This window comes from Ursus americanus, chromosome 2 (assembly GCF_024610735.1).
Source record: "Ursus americanus isolate L20-20 chromosome 2, mUrsAme1.1.p, whole genome shotgun sequence".
Classification (NCBI taxonomy): Eukaryota; Metazoa; Chordata; class Mammalia; order Carnivora; family Ursidae; genus Ursus; species Ursus americanus.
Window position 1 is genome coordinate 97,715,109 of NC_142128.1, and position 15,679 is coordinate 97,730,787.

General features: G+C 46.0%; 1 protein-coding gene across 2 annotated transcripts in view; it reads right to left on the reverse strand.

Annotated features, from left to right (window-relative positions):
* Positions 1–3,180: 3,180 nt before the first annotated feature.
* POU2F1 (POU class 2 homeobox 1) overlaps positions 3,181–15,679 on the reverse strand; it is a 176,764-nt gene continuing 164,265 nt past the window's right edge. For both annotated transcript variants that reach the window (XM_045797322.2, XM_045797313.2), the window contains one exon: positions 3,181–14,759. In XM_045797322.2, the coding sequence (XP_045653278.2) occupies positions 14,449–14,759 (311 nt within the window). In that variant the 3' untranslated portion in view covers positions 3,181–14,448. The remainder of the gene's footprint in view (positions 14,760–15,679) is intronic.

The following is a 15,679-nucleotide window of genomic DNA, read 5'->3' on the forward strand; positions in this document are numbered from 1 at the left end:
TTGGTGAAAATGCTTTTTCTCTTAATTTCGGCAGTCCGGCAGGTAACGCCCCGTGTGGGGCGACCCATCTGGTGCCGCTGCCCTGGGGCGAAACTGCTGACTCCCAGAGGGCACGATGGTTCCTTGGGACACGCAGGCGGGCACAGGTGCAGTCGGCTGGGCCAGGCCCGGGAGGCACCTGCGGGAAGGGGCCGGGGAAGCAGCCTGGAGTGCAGGGCTCCCAGCGCCGTGGCCAGCAGGGGGACGTCGGGCACGTGGTGGAGGGCGGCCACGGAGCAGCCACTATCAGCCGAGAGGGTGTCTGGGAGTTGCGAGCGGCCGCCGACGCCACGGCACAAACCGCCAGTCTGCAGGGTTTGGGGAGGGCTGGGGGATGGCAGAGGCCTCTTTAGGTCAGGTTCTCTCTATATGTAGTGGCTGCAAAAGAGGTCCCAACTCATCAAGCTACCAATTAATATCGGGTAGACTTTGAGATAAAAAAACCCAAGGTCACGGCTGTTACAAGCCGCCGAGCATTTGGGATTCCAGCAGGAGTGACTCGAATCTGTCCTAGGCCTACATGTAACACCTGGCGAAGACAAGGCATTCTATTTGAAACCTGGCCTCATAGGGGGAATACAATTCCATTCAACAAATATTTACCCTCTGCACCTACCTATTTCTGTGCCCAGCACTTTGCAAGCTACCAGGGAGGATAAAGAGCCACCACAGAGTTAGGGACTTAAAATTTTGCCATTGGATTCCATCACAGAAAAAGCAGCGTCACATGGCCGGTCATGGCACACAAGGGTCAGGCAGGAGGGGGAGGTGCCAGGGAAGGGGTACAGACAGAGTCCAGCAAGGGGCTGGGGAAGGGGGGCAGGTTTCATGGGTGGGGGAAGCCTCTGAGGACAGCTGGCCCCAATTAGGTGAACTGGGCACCAGGCAATGGAATGGGAAAATGATATCGAATGGCTTTAGCTGCCTTGACTCCAAGACAACAGATGGCCCCTTTTGGGTTGCTACTTCTTTGTCTTCTACTCACTGGACTTTTTAAAACCTGAGGTTGGGTTCATCTCTTAGTCAAAGTGAGTAAGCCTCCTACCTCAGACCTAGTCAAGGTCCGCCGAGTTATATACAGGCTGCGTGACCCGTATGGCTGGCTTGAAAATTAAGAATTTGACCCAGTTCCATCAAGAATCTGACTCAAGAGGCAGGAAGGAAAGCTGGTGACGAGGTGTGGGTGCTGCAGCTGACCTGGGTGGGTGGGTGAGGACACTTACTGGGCCCCATGCAAGACAGCCACGCCAGCTGGGTGAGAGCTGAGCCCGAGCTGGGGGAACGAACCAAGGGCCAAGGGGAGGGGTCCCTGGCACCGCCAAGCTCCTGCCCTTCCTCGGGTCTGGCAGTCCTCTCTCCAAGGCACAACTGGATTCCTTCCGTCCCAGGAAGTTACTGATTGTGGAAGACGTGCCATCAACTTATTTTAAGTAAAATAAAAACAAAAACAAACTCTTAACATAAACATCCATTGCAAGATGCAGCCCTGTTTCCTAAGCGTTACAATATCAAGATATGTTTTAGGACCAAGGAAGTACGGCGTTTCACTTGCACTGAGGGACCAAAACATTCTGTGTGTGTACATAAATCAAAATGGAAGCTTCCGAAGTATTTTTCACAACTGTCATGACTTTGATGTCACTAAAGCCTATGTGGCTACTTCTGATCGATTTTTCTTCTTCCTGGACTAGGACTCAAGGCTCCTGGTTTATAAACGGAATAGTCACTGAAGCCCAGGTTGGGCAGGTGATCCATTCAAGCTAAGAAGACAGCTGCAAAGGGGACTCAGCCTGGCCATATGGTTACGCTGTTCAATTGTAGATCTTGTTCTGTTCACGAGTAACTCCTGCTGCATTTTGGCTGCCTGGCACTGGATATTTCTGTGAACCTAGGACTGAGGTCTAACTACAGATGTATGTCCTGTAACTTCAAGCCCTAGTGTTTGGAGAAGAGAAGGCAACAGTAAGAGTAGACGTTATTCACATCATCGCGTAGGTGATTCAGCTTGCCAGATGCCAACCAGAAATTGGTTAGAACGTCACCACATTTTTAAAAAGGGCTACAAGGTAATGACCTAATCAGTACTTTAGCCCCATTCTTTAGGATTGACAAATGGGTTTTGCTCTCTGAATCAGTCTTTCCCATGCTAGTGAGCGTGCCACTGTCTCTACCAAACAGAGGATTTCTATTAAAAACTCCGAACCGTTTTAAGGAAATAACCCCCAAACTTAACACGCAAGCTATAAATACAAGAAGGGGTGGACGGTAACGAAAGAGGAGCTCTTTGAGGTAGGAGCAGGGGAGAGGAAGAGCTGGTATTGCCTTCCCACTCTGGGCCCTTTAGAGGATGGCCAGCACGTCTGAGACAACAGCTGTCTCCTCCAAGGAGCACACAGGGCAGGTTCAGTTCGCACATACTACCAGTTAGACAGGAATGCTTCTGAAACCTCTCCACCAAGCTGAAGTTTGCTCTCTGTGGGAAATTCACTTTAAGACTCAAATTTTCAAACAGCGGATTGCACTAAGACACTAAATGTGAACTAGTTTAAGCCGGAGTGGGGGAGCTACTAAGCTAAGCTGTGTGCCCTCCGACAGGAGAACCAGATGCCAAGTCCAGGACTAGCCCCTTTCAGAGAACCCCAGAGAGCGGGTGTTCGGGATGCGGTGGGGAAGGCTGGAGGGCGCACAAGAGTGTAAAGAGTAAATGTGGAAAAGTCAAGTTCAATATCAGGTCTGCCCTCAAAGACACAAGTGAAATGGGAGCTCTGGAGAGTTCTCTTGCAGGACCAGTCAAGGGCCCGTGTATTTGGTCACACAAAGCCCGTGTGTGTGTGTGTGTGTGTGTGTGTGTGTGAGACTGAGACTACTGCTAATAGAATCAGGGCCCCCCTAAACCCTGAGGGTCTGGGGAGGGAGAGGTGTGCTGGCCACAGCGCCCCCCAGGGGCACAGGAAGAAGCGCACAGTAGGAGCCAGGGTGGGGGGGGGGGGGCTAGGAACCAAGGTGCTGGAAGTGCCTGGGGCTCCTGGGAGCTCCTGGGAGCTCCTGGGGGAAAAGAACGGGAAGGCTTCCATGACCCTCTGTGCGGGAAGCACCCAGAACAGCAAGACAACAACTTCAAGGAAACTCCAACAATGTGAAAACACTTGGAAAATGGTTTAATGATGTTTTACAACAGAAACGAACTGTACAGTTACAGTAAGTTTAATATATATATAAAAATTACAGCAGACAAATGCATCTACACAAAATCTACCATTTCATTCTGATTCACTGTCACCTAGCAACCTCTCCCAAGCCTACAGCCCCTGCAGGAGGCCCCAGGAGGGGGAATCATGTAAAGGGCACTTTTAAAGAGACAGCACCGCTCATATTCCCCACCAACCTCCTCAGGCCTCTGGGAGGCACATCAGCTAATTCCCCAAAATGTAAAGTTGCTTGTGTTTTGGGTTTTTGAAATCAAGAAAACATGTGTTTCCCAGGGGCCCAGATAACGAAGTCCCCCGAAATCCAAGTTATCAGCAGATTCTTACAAAACATCCCTATCCGAGGGGAAATGGCTAAGCAGGCACTCTGGGGCAGTGAGGCTACAGGATAGCCACCCAGATTGCAAAGTTACCTAAGGAGCAATGTAAAAGGACTCCCGGCCAACTGCTTGGAAACTGTCACTGCCTCGTTAAAGCTGCGGGACAATTTTGGAAAGAATCATTTACACCACATCTTAAGTTTCCACAAAAGAGAACTCAAACTCACATTTTAAACTTAAGTACATAAAACAAAGTTTCGGGAGGCCAAGGGGCCAATACCCCTTATGACTCTCCCTTGACAACAGTGGAAAAACACCCCTGAATCAATATTTAAAAAAAAAAAAAGAAAAAAGAAAAGGAAGAAAAGGAAAAAGGTGGGGAGGAGGAGTTAAGATATTTAAAGACAGAGAGAGAGAGAGAGAGAGAGAGAAAAGTGTTTAGGAAAACACCATCACTGTCTCTTTAAAACAAAACAAAATCCCAGTTGGGAACAGCAATCAGCAAATATGCAATCCAAATTGAACCTGGTGAAGTTTATTACTGAATATTATGTACACTCAGAACTTTTTCATTTTCTTTTTTATTATGAACACCTAGGCAGTGAAAACTGTTATGTTAATACATACATAGACACACCCAAAACATACAAAAATACTATTATTTCAAACTACTAAGAATAGGACAGTTCAGTTATTTTCATGCTATGACTTTAAGAGCATTACACTGAAACAAACAAGTTAAACGACATTTTTTTTTTTTAATATCCCAGAAATATACCAAAATATACATCTAAGCTTTGGAATTACTGAGGTTAGACTAATGCAAGTGCTGGGTAATCGTACTTAATACACAAGTCTAAGGTTCTGCAGGAAAGAAATCATCTTTGGTATCTGCATCAGGCTAATATTATTAACATTTGGATTTTGCTTTGGGATAGAGCTTGTATGACCCTAGAACCAAATACCCCCCTCCCCCAATCAACTGAGATTAAAAAGATCCATGTAAAAAGTTCCTTCATTTGCAACCCCCCCACCCCCCAAGTTAAAAAGTCACAGGCATCTACCTAGCACAAAGGTTGAGAGATACAATGCATAGTTGCACAGTGGTGCTGCCAAAGGAAACCAACTACGGCAAGGAGAAATGAAAAGCTTGGTAATCGTTCTGCGTGTTTTCTCACAAACAGGGCAGCCACTTCCAAGCACTTCCAGTAAAGGAAAAGAGAAAAGGCTCAGAAGGGCACCTTGGCGTGTACTCACTGTCATGACCCCAGAGGTCCAAGCACCCAGCAGAGCAGCCAGTCCTGCACCAGTGTCTTCAACTTCCCCCCACTCTGTGGGTCCAGCGATCCAGCGGCAGCCCCCAGCCCTCCCCCCCCCAGTCCCTGTGCTAAGCCCCCGAGGTGGCTGTGGTTTGCCATTCGGTAGATAAGCACGGTGATGGCGTCTTGCCTACTGTTTTGGAAAAGCTGAAATGCCAATTTGTTCCACGGCACATTCACAAGTTGGCCAGAGCCAAAGCGACTGAGGGTGCCCTTCTGCAAACCCCAAAACATGGAAAAAAGAGCCCCCTGCCCTTCCCACGGGTCAGAGGCCCCCACCCCCACCCCTAGCCTCACTCCTCTGAATGCCAGGACGCCACAGACTGGATTGATGCTGAAGACTTCCCTTTTCTTTGGTTTTTTTGTTTGTTTTGAGTTTATACAATCATTAAGGAATCTTTGGTTTTGGCTGGAAATTTAAAAAACAAAACAAAACAAAACAAAGAAACCACCCTCCCCTGGCTTATAGCAGCAGTATTAAGACCTGGCAAAGCTTCCTTTTAACACTCGGGGTGGGAGTCGAAGGTTGGGAACTACATTCAAAGAAAAGGTGAAAGGGCTGGGGATGCAGCTTCTAGAGAGCCCACTGGATACAAGATTGTCAAATAATAATAATATTAATAACAATAAAAACTTAAATATTTGGATTTTTTTTTTTTGGTCATGTCAAAGGAAAAAAAGTGAAATGTGTATGCAGCAGTCAGCTTGAAGGAGCCTTTGGTGTCTTCTCCCTTCCACCCAAAGTCCTGAAAAGAAGCAGAACCCTGAGGCCTCAGAGAGGAAGGGGATGGCCTCCACCCCACCAGGAAACTCTGACGTGTGGGGTGGGGTGGGGGCGTGGAGAGCAGGCCAGCCCCTGAAGGCAGGGTGGGGGGAAGTAGATGTTAAGAGACCTGTGAAGACCCCTTGCAACAAAAAGAAAGAGAAGATTGCAATTTGCCCTCGGTTTGCAGTAGCTTTTCAGCAGCGACATTCAGAGGCTTCAGGAGGTCCCACCCTAGGCTGCAGGTCCCGTGATGCTATAGGCCAGAGTTCAACACGACTTCGAGGAGGGAGGGCAGACTTGGCAACTCTGTAGGCTTTAGCGCAAGTTAAAGCAAGTTACTCAATCATGAGTTAGAAATGAGGTATACGACAGCTCCTGGACTTGAGGTGGGCAGAAGGCCCACACTTACTCACCTAGCCTTTGCTACTACCAGAGAGGAAGGAACCCGAACGCCGCTGGTCTGGTGTGTGGGAGGGGACGTCTGTTCCCTTGCAGAGGGAGACCTGCCTCCCGGGGACTGAGGGATGCACATATGCTCTCTCAGGCAGAGGTGAGAAGCTGGAAGAAGTCTGTCTTGGCTCTCCCTTTGTCTTGGGGGCACCACACGACTGACATTGTAGGGCTGCAAAGTCTTATGCTCCCTCCTCCCTGCGCCCCCCACCCCCTGCCCCCAATGTCTGCAGTTTTCAATACACCCAGGCTGGCATCAGACTCTTGGGAAAGTCCGTGCCTTCTGCAGACCCGGGCAGGACTAGAACGAGAGACGTGGCACCCCCACCACCTACAACCCACGGCCTTTCCTGACACAACTGCCTACATTTTAGCCTCTGAAAGTGCATTTCCTTTCCTGCTGTATTGTCAGACTTGAAGACACCGGGAGGGCTCTGTGGAAGCATCCTCTTTCCTCTACGGGGCTCTGTCCTTTCTCACGGTTTCATTCGAAGGAGATTCTAATTTGAAAGAAGTGTGTGGATGTCTCCTGTTTTTACCCAGTGCTCTACCCGGCTGTCTGCCTGCAGACTTCGGGATCTCATGCTAGAACTCACTGCTGCTGCCGGGTTATTAAAGAAGCCTTAGAAGCTGCTTTCGTCAGGTTGTGGCTGACTGAAAACAAGGATGAACAAGTAAAGAAAACACGGGGGAACTCTGCAGCAGACCTCAATGTTGTTGTTTTTTTACAGTAAATTACTTTTGGGGTCTGAACTTTCTGACAGTGTCCCGGGTTTGACCCAGAAGGTGGTGCCGGGTGACAGAGCCCTGTGCAGAGCGGGCAGATGCAGGGACACAGAAAGAACCAGACACTGCCCCTTCCCTCCCCAGCCTGGCCAGGTTCACTTCCGTGCTCAAAGCGGTGTTCCATCACGCACACCTTGTTTTCCGTAACGTCTGTATCGAGTGCTCTTATCTTCGATATCCCTATTACCTACTTACAAACCTATCTAGCATTTTGAAAAGTCACACAATATTAATACCACTTGTGTATAATGTCAGAACAATCAGATTATTAGTAAAGCTTTCATGAAGTTCGGCAACCTGATCAGTTTTTGACAGAATATTAAGAGAGCAATGAATGTCCCATCTTTCTGTGTCCCACCAATAGTACCCCAAGACAACGAACTTCTCAACTCCCTAGAACTCATGTACAAAACCATTTTGGAAAGATACGGATCCCTGGGAGAGTAAAGGAAAGTCTTTTGGTTTTCTACGTAACCGTGCTCTTGAAAATGCTTACCCCTTACAAGTGACAGAACAGAGATGGCACATCTGGGTATCATCTGAACTCAGAGAGGCTGTACCGGTTCTATTTATAAGTGTTAGGTAAAGGGAAATAAAAAAAAAAAATTCTACTCCCCACCTTTTGCCCTCCCCCCAATTTGCCAGCAATTCTAAGAACATCAGGGCTACGCTGAGCAACTCTATCCATCTTTACAGAGCCGGCAGGGTGAAAACTCAATCGATCTCTTTTCCAAAGCCAGGATAACCGACAAGACTTCCTTCAAAAAGTGGGTAAGGGAGGAGAGAAAAGAGGGGGGAGGAAAAGGAAAGAGACATAGGTACAGCTTTTTCCAAATTTCAGCCTTGCACTCCTATTCTCTCTGCCTGTTTTGAAAACCTAAGAATAAACAATGACATAGCAGTGTCTTTGGTATCCAAACCAAATCCCACTCAAGTTCTGTGAGATGGATGGCTTATTTAAAAATAACCTTTCTGGAGATATCGTCTGTATCTGAACGTGGGGAGCCAAGACAGTCACAGGCTGTCTGCCTGGGCAGAAAGGGCTCTTCAATTTCTCCTAAACCAGCATCATTTCTCATTCACATTCCCACCAACAACAACACTCTCCTCAATCTCACCGACCTTCCAATCCCTAAAGGTCACACCTTACCACACGTGTGAGGCAAGCAGACTGGCTTTCAACTGCTTGGTTTGGTTTTACTTCTCTTTGCATTTTTGGTCTAGACAGAATTAGCCTTGGTATGAAAAAAGGAAGTAGGGTTTTCAAATGCTGGGCTACTGGCACAACATTCAATAACATGACAGAGGGTGACAAAAAGAACCTGTTTTACTTTAATTCTCGAGTAAGATACATCACGCACTCATCTTTCCTCTCCAAATTAAATGGCGCATGTCTACTTCTGCCTCTATTTCTCAACCGCACACCCAGATATCCGCACATTCATCCTTTGCCTAAGCTCTTGCTACATAGAGAGGTAATGAATCCTTAGGAGAGGACGGCAGGGTCTGGCGGGCAAGGGTGACCATAGGAAGGGATGTAAATGTCTTGGGGGACTCTGAACCTCCAGGACAACCCAGGTGTGACCTGTACGCCACCACCACACACTGCAATGCACGTCAAACCACAGAGAGGCCAGTGAATCCCAAACCCATCACAGGGATAATTAAGTTTCCTTTGGCAAGACAGGAATAAGGAAAAACAGACACACGTGAGCAACATTTTCCTTCTAACATAATCAACTTCTCCTCTCCCCACCCGAACCCTCCCTAACCCTATAAACTGTAACCTATAAACAGGATCCCAAAGACATACAGCATCGATCATGTTTATCAATCGTAATAAACATCAGTTCAACTAAATGCTACAGCTAGAATTATTTCCACTATTTATAAAGTTTTATTTATTTGGTTTTTAGATTAAAACCAGGTCTGCAACAATGCTAAGCTACACTGAGGTATTTTATGAAGGTGCCAGAAGCTAGCTGTTACCCACCAGCATTACCCTCACAGATTAAGGTATCACCGTTCAAAAAGAAAAGGAAGAGAAGGAAGAGGGAAAGGAGCTCCAGGACACAGACTCAAAGTAAGATTCACTCAAGTTACTGCTTTTAGAAAAAGGCCAAGAGTAGAAGAGTCAAAACAAGGAACTAAGTGCTTCAGGAATAAGGACGATCAGAAGACAGTAACAGCTCACAGACCGGATGGAAATCTGGGTGTAAACTGGACAAATCTGAGAGATAACATAGTCCCTGCTCTCCTAATGAAATCCTTTCAAATACCTTACTGGAAATCTCAGGGGTATCGCATTTAATCTCTTTGGATTAAGACAAGAATGAGGCGGAACAGGATTAGTGTCCGCTCTTAGTGATAACAGCGGCCTATCTACCCTCTGCCTGTCCAAGCTCACGTTCGTACTGTGTCCGCCATCATGCAAACCTGCGTCACAGCGGATCTTAGTTATTTTTCTTAAAGAAGGGCAAAAGATTCTTTTTCCTTCTCAAAAATGAAGGTAAAGGCTAAGGAAGATTTACCACTTTATAGTGTCGTCGTCAAAATGTTTTAAGACGGAAAACGACTTCAGAATGGCCAGGGCTATGACTACATGGACAGTGTCACACGTGACGGGCTTTTCGCACACCTGCACAAAAACGCACTCACAATGGTTATGGTCAAAGTAATCCATCGATTCTTGCCCATTTGAATAACTTTAAATTTCAGGACTTTAGTCATTTTCTCCGTTCGCATGGACGGTCTCTTAACATTTTCAGCTCCAATAATCATGGTTTGAGGAATAAACTTTAAATTCATCAATTTAAATGCTGATTTAATGAAAAAGTACTGGGCCAAAATCTCATGCTGAATTGTTGAGGCTCTTCTTTAATTGAGGGTTATCAAGCTGCAGACTGACCTGGGGGTGCCCCTGAGGGGAGAGCCCCAAGTGTACGGCCAGCAGGAGGCTGAGCGCGCCTCACCCTCACCGCTTACACAGCCCTGCTGCCCGTGCGCTTCTCCCCACCGGCACTTCTCCCTTTCCTTCCTGTCTCTCTTAGTTTTTTTTCTGGGTGACGAAAGTATTGTGAGGATGACAAGGGGTGGGAACAACGCTAGACTATGAACTTAAGAGTTTCTTCTGTAAGCCGAGTGTTTGTTATGGACTAACTGCAATGTTTACTATCAGGAATTGGAACGTTAAAAATCTGCAATGATTTCCTATATTTGCAAATGTATCCAGCTTTCCCAGCAATTTAAATAGAAAATTTAATGTTAAAGACTGGGCTGACCTTAAATATTGCATCACCCAATGTCTGTGCTTCTGGATAAAACAGACTAGGTCTCTCCCACCTTCCCATTTACACGAGGGAGAACAGGACAAAATAATATAAAAAAAGAGGTATAATTGTGCTTTTTTCCCCCAACAGTGAATGAATTTTGTAGAACAAAACGGCATGATAATCTCACTAAAAATCTTTTAATTATAACCTTATTTTCCCTTAAAAGAAAAAAAAGGATTGTTAATTTCTAATAATGCCACCATGAAGTACAGATAGGTATGGTCCTACACCAAATGAAAGTTGGATTCCTTTGGTTCCATATCTTGAGTAATAAGTTGAGTAAACTGGGATGGTATTGGTCTTTCTTACCAAATAAATAAAAGGAAGTGTGTCTCGTGTCAGGTAATAGAGATGAACATTTTTTTAAATTCTAAAAAGCTGCCTATATAGTTTCAGAAACCACTTAAACTAATATAGCACTCAACTTATTTCTTAAATCAGGAACACTAATATTGTTCCCACGAGAAGCCCTTTTCTAGGTCTTTCTGCTCTGTCCTTCAGCTTCATACAGGGTATAAATAAAAAAAAAAAAACCAACCAAACTGCGCTGCTTGTGATAAGCAGGATTCAATTACATTCACCACTCCCTAGGGAGGGCCCATTACCAGGGCAAACAGAGTATCACTATAGATGCATTCGGAATTAGTCTTTGGTTTAATACGGATTCACCAAAGTCAGGGATGAAATAAAATTTGCATAATCATTAGGGAGGGAAAAAGAAGAATGTACAATGAGTTATGATGACCTATCTGGTCCATCCGCTTAGAAACGCAGAAACTCTGCCAAACACCTCTTTTGACCAAATGGCCCCCTTAATTTCTAGATTCTCCCATATAAGGGGGTTAAAAGGTAAGTCTGAGTAACTTTGCTTAGGAGACTCACTCAATTCAAAAAGCATTTCTTGAGATGATTAAGAAAAAACATAAAGTAAAAAAGGACTGAAGGTTGGGTCATGAAGCAGTATGACCAGCAGAATATCTAGGGATGGTGATGAGGAGTGATTTTAAGCTGAACACCCATCAACAAAGCGTTTTAGTGTTTCACGCGTACGTGTACAAATGTACCTTCCATTTTACAACTTGTCTTTAAATAAGAAAAAAATGAGAAAAAATTTAAAAGTTACCTTTGTCTGAGGATTTGTTTCTTTTTAAACACAGGTTTTATGCTGGTTTAAGGTTTATCCTCATGAAGTGATCCACACACACACACACACAGAGGTTGAATCCCCTTATCCCAGACTGACCAGCGAATACAGGCAGGGCCGGGAGCAGAAGACTGTCGTACGACGTTTAAAGCTTACTAGCTTCTAAAGTATTGAAGTCTGTTGGCGAATCTTATTTGGGAAAGGGAGCATCTTTTGAACCACACAGGAAAACAAACAAGCACAGCCTTTCCTTGTCCTTCCTTTGAATCCACTGGGTGTGAGTCCCTGAGGACTCCACGCTTCCTTTGGTAGCAATTTCGGGAAATGAATGCTATAACCGCTAATCCAGAATGGTGGGTATCAGCATTTTCCTCCCTGAATCTTTCCTCCTAACTTACTGCTCCCAGGGGAGGGACTCGGTCCGACGGGCAGCCACAGTATTAGTGACAGCCCGAACACCATTTGCACAGACTGAAGTTAGAGACCTCAAGTCAGGATAAAGGTTAAACTTAAGTTACGTCAGAGAAACAGCAAGATGAGAGGAGAGAAACTAGGAACTGACACTGCCCTTCTATTTACACACCAAACTAAATAAACTAGTTAAAATCAAGTTAAGGTCTGCCCAGAGGATATTACAATTTACCAACATAAACGATGAAAACAAGCAGCAACTTTTATATAAAATTAATAAAGACAAATGAAAAAAGAAATTGTCAGTAGCATCTATTTCCTCAATGTGTCTGAAATGCACGTTATAAACTAGTCCATTAGTACAGCAGCTTGCTAAAAATTGACTTTGGTTCAAGCTTAGTAAAAACAACAACAACAACAACAACAACAACAACAACATAAAAAAACACACCACACATAAAAAAGGTGGATGGACATCTGTTAGTTTCCCTGCTTGCAGTTCACTGATTTTGGAGGGATTCTAGGGAAGGTGAAGGGTGAGAAGAGGAAATTTAGGTTGATCATTAAATACTCTGTGAAATAAAACAGGAAGACAGAAGCAACAAAAGAAAAACTAACAAAGGGACTAAAACTGTTTCTGGCCTTTTACTATGAAGGTGCGGTCTCCCCCTTGGATGATCACAAAGAAACGTCCACACGGCGTCTGTATCACTGCCTTTCCCGACACTGTGGAGAGACAAGCGCACGGATTCCAAGCCCCCTTGGGGACACAAGCAGAGTCATCAGGACGAGAATGACCTGCACACCCTCTCTCAGACCCCAGCTCGAAAGGGGGGCAAACGCAGTCTTGGGCCACCAGAGACATCAGCAAGCACCCACAGACACCAAACGGGAACCCAGACCTCCGACACGAAGGGGAGCTCAGATGAGCCACGCTGCAGTGATCCAGTCTTCAGGGACATGTTCTGGTGCAGACACTACAATCATAGCACGCTGCCAGAAAGGGGAACTGAATTTCCAAGTTACCCTCATTCCTCTTCATCTACTTCCACAAACTCTTCCTTTCCACGGGCTCACTGACAGAGTCTAGAAACACCCTGAAGACAATTCCAGAAGCGAATGCCTTGCTACGTTGTACGGCGACACGTGTATTGCCATTGCGACCTACCTAGCTGGAGCCTCACTATAGTACAAGCCAAGGAGACACTTGAGGTGTGTGCAAAGTTCCTGCTCGAAGTCCTTCAAAGGTTCTAAAGACCCCAGGCCCAGCTAGGAAGTGCATTCTCCAGTCGGGGGAGCAAGGAGAGTGTCAGGGTTAGAGGAATTTACGCGCCGTCCAGTGAAAAGGAAGTCTGCGGCCAGAGGAAAAGGTGGTGGCCTCAGACTCTTCTCATCACACCTCTTTGGGAATACAGAATTGATGGCAAGAGTCTAGTGGAGTTCCTTCAGAAAACAAGAGAAGGTTGGAGTTTCCCAATTTCAGTAAGTCAATTCGCTCTTTGCCAAGGAAATGAAAGGAAGTTTGGATGAAAAACTTCCACAAAATGGAAACACACACACACACCAACAGTAGGAGCATTCTTCAGGAGATACGAAATCAGGAGAACCGCCAAGTCTGGGGTCTGCAGTAGTCTTTGCTCTTCGGGCCCAGATCCTGCCCTGCCGCGCGCACGGCCGTCCCCATGGAAAGCAGCCGAGGCAGCACCGGGTCCCGCAGGGTCTGGGCCTCAGGGTCATTCAATGATCTGGGGTGAGTGAGAGCTACAGTTCAGCAGGAATTCCTTCCTACACAAAAGTGCTCCAAAGGCACCACCTGATGGGGGGAGGGGGCGTGTGTGGAGTGGGAGTGTTTGCACACACAGCCTTCAGCTTCTGCACCAAGCCTCTTGCATAAGTGGCAAAAGAAAATAATTTTCTAGCACCTCTGTAAGAGTCATCAAGGAGAAGGAAACCAGCAAGAACATTCCCCGCAGTTAAGAACGTAAGTCTCCCCTTACCCCCAAACCCTCCCTCCCCACAGTGTGGGAGCTCACTGAAACAGGATCCAGGAGCAAGAGATAAACATGTCCAAACTATATATATATATAAAAAACAATAACAACAACAACAATAATAATAGAGATACAGTAATACAGGCCTGCCTAAATTGTACCAGTTAAGAAAGGAACCCCCAACACAATTGATACGATTATAAACACCTTGTTATGACTTAATGGCCTGTACAACAGACCCATAAAAATGATTTTTTTTTTAAGAAAAAAAGAAATTTAGACAAACAAGAAATCCCCTTCCTATATTGGAATTGGTAACCCACCTTAACTTGTCATCATGACTGCTGGAAATGATAAGTAGTCCTTTCACTTCTTTTTTTGTTTGTTTGTTTTTGATTTTTTGTTTCTGCTTTTTTTTTTTTTTTAAATTTTTGGTTAGAAAGTTCTCCAATCCATGAAGCAATCCTGAAAAGACAGTGTTTTATTACAAAATTAGGCAAATGTTGTCCTGTCTCCATCCGTTTTTTTTTTTTCCTGTATGCGTTTTTCTCCTTCTCTCCCTTCTTTCCCTTGCTGCTGAAACATGGCAAGAGGAAGCCAATCACATTTTGCAGTCTCAGCGTGGCCGGCAGCCCGATCGTGCCGCGAGTGGAAGAGGCTCGTGGCAGCCCCGTGCAGCCCCACTCACTGTGCCTTGGAGGCAGTGGTGGTGGTGGAGGCGGCCCCGCTGGCAGAGGCCACTGTGAAGAGAGAGTTCTGGATGGACTCAGCGGAGGTGGAGGCGGCGTGAAGGCTGGCGACAGGTCCAGAGTTCCCTGCGGAGGCCGCAGCGGCGGAGACCAAGCTCACTGGGTTGCTGGTGAGCAGAGAGAGGTTCTGAGGGTTCAGGAACAGGGGGGCAGTCACGATGTTGGGGGCTCCTCCTGCATTGGCAAATACCAGGTTCCCAGTTGCATCCAGTGATGTTATTGGAAGAGAGCCACCAGAGGCAAGAGCTATAGACGAAACCCCCCACAAACAGGCAGAAAGGAGAACGTTAAAACCATCCTAGAGAAGCCAAGCAACACACATCACTACACTGACTTGCCCTACAACCCAGGTGGAAAAAGCGCAGCCCTTAGCTGACTAATCTTAATCCCAGAGCTCTCCTGTCACCAACTGAAGTGTATTTTTATACTTTTGGAAGAGCCTGGACAGCTGTATTCTAACTAATTTAACGAGCACAAGCAGGACGGGAGAGGGGGAGAGCCGAGAACTAACGAATCAGAGCCATGCTGCCATCTTGGGGCCTCAACTTCCGAGAGGGCTTCATCCTCCAAGGAGTATTTGTGAAGCCCGATACTTTTGTTTTTAATGAAGATTGCTGATTTTAAACTTTCATTCAAAAGACAAACTGGGTACAGTGACTGGGGCATTAAAACACAGTTAGCTTTTTGCCAACTAACTGGCATTATTCATTACTTTGAGCACTTTTTAAAGTATGATGTACAAGATGAAAACCATCTTTCAAACTGGCTTTAGTTCTGAAATAACTATATGTTACCAAATAAAGCGTAAGGTGCAGCTACTGTTGAACTTGCCGAAGCATCGCGTTTGATTCCTAGGACTCGTACGGAGGAGGGCAGCGGGGACGCACTGACGCAGGCGGCTGGAGAGGCCACTAAGGTTAGGACTTGCTCTCATGAGTGACAATCTCTCTGTGACACTGCCACGGCTCCATAGAAGGTACCGCTCAACTTTTAAATAACTGGTCACTCCCCTCTCATTTAATATCTTCTTCTGTTATCCGACAACCCCTCTGATATCCTCCCACCCATATAACCACATTTTCACATGTAGATTTAAGGGGTTTTCTAATCGCATTAAACATTTGGTTAATTTCTTATAAAATAAGGAAAGCTAGGAGGACTGAAGG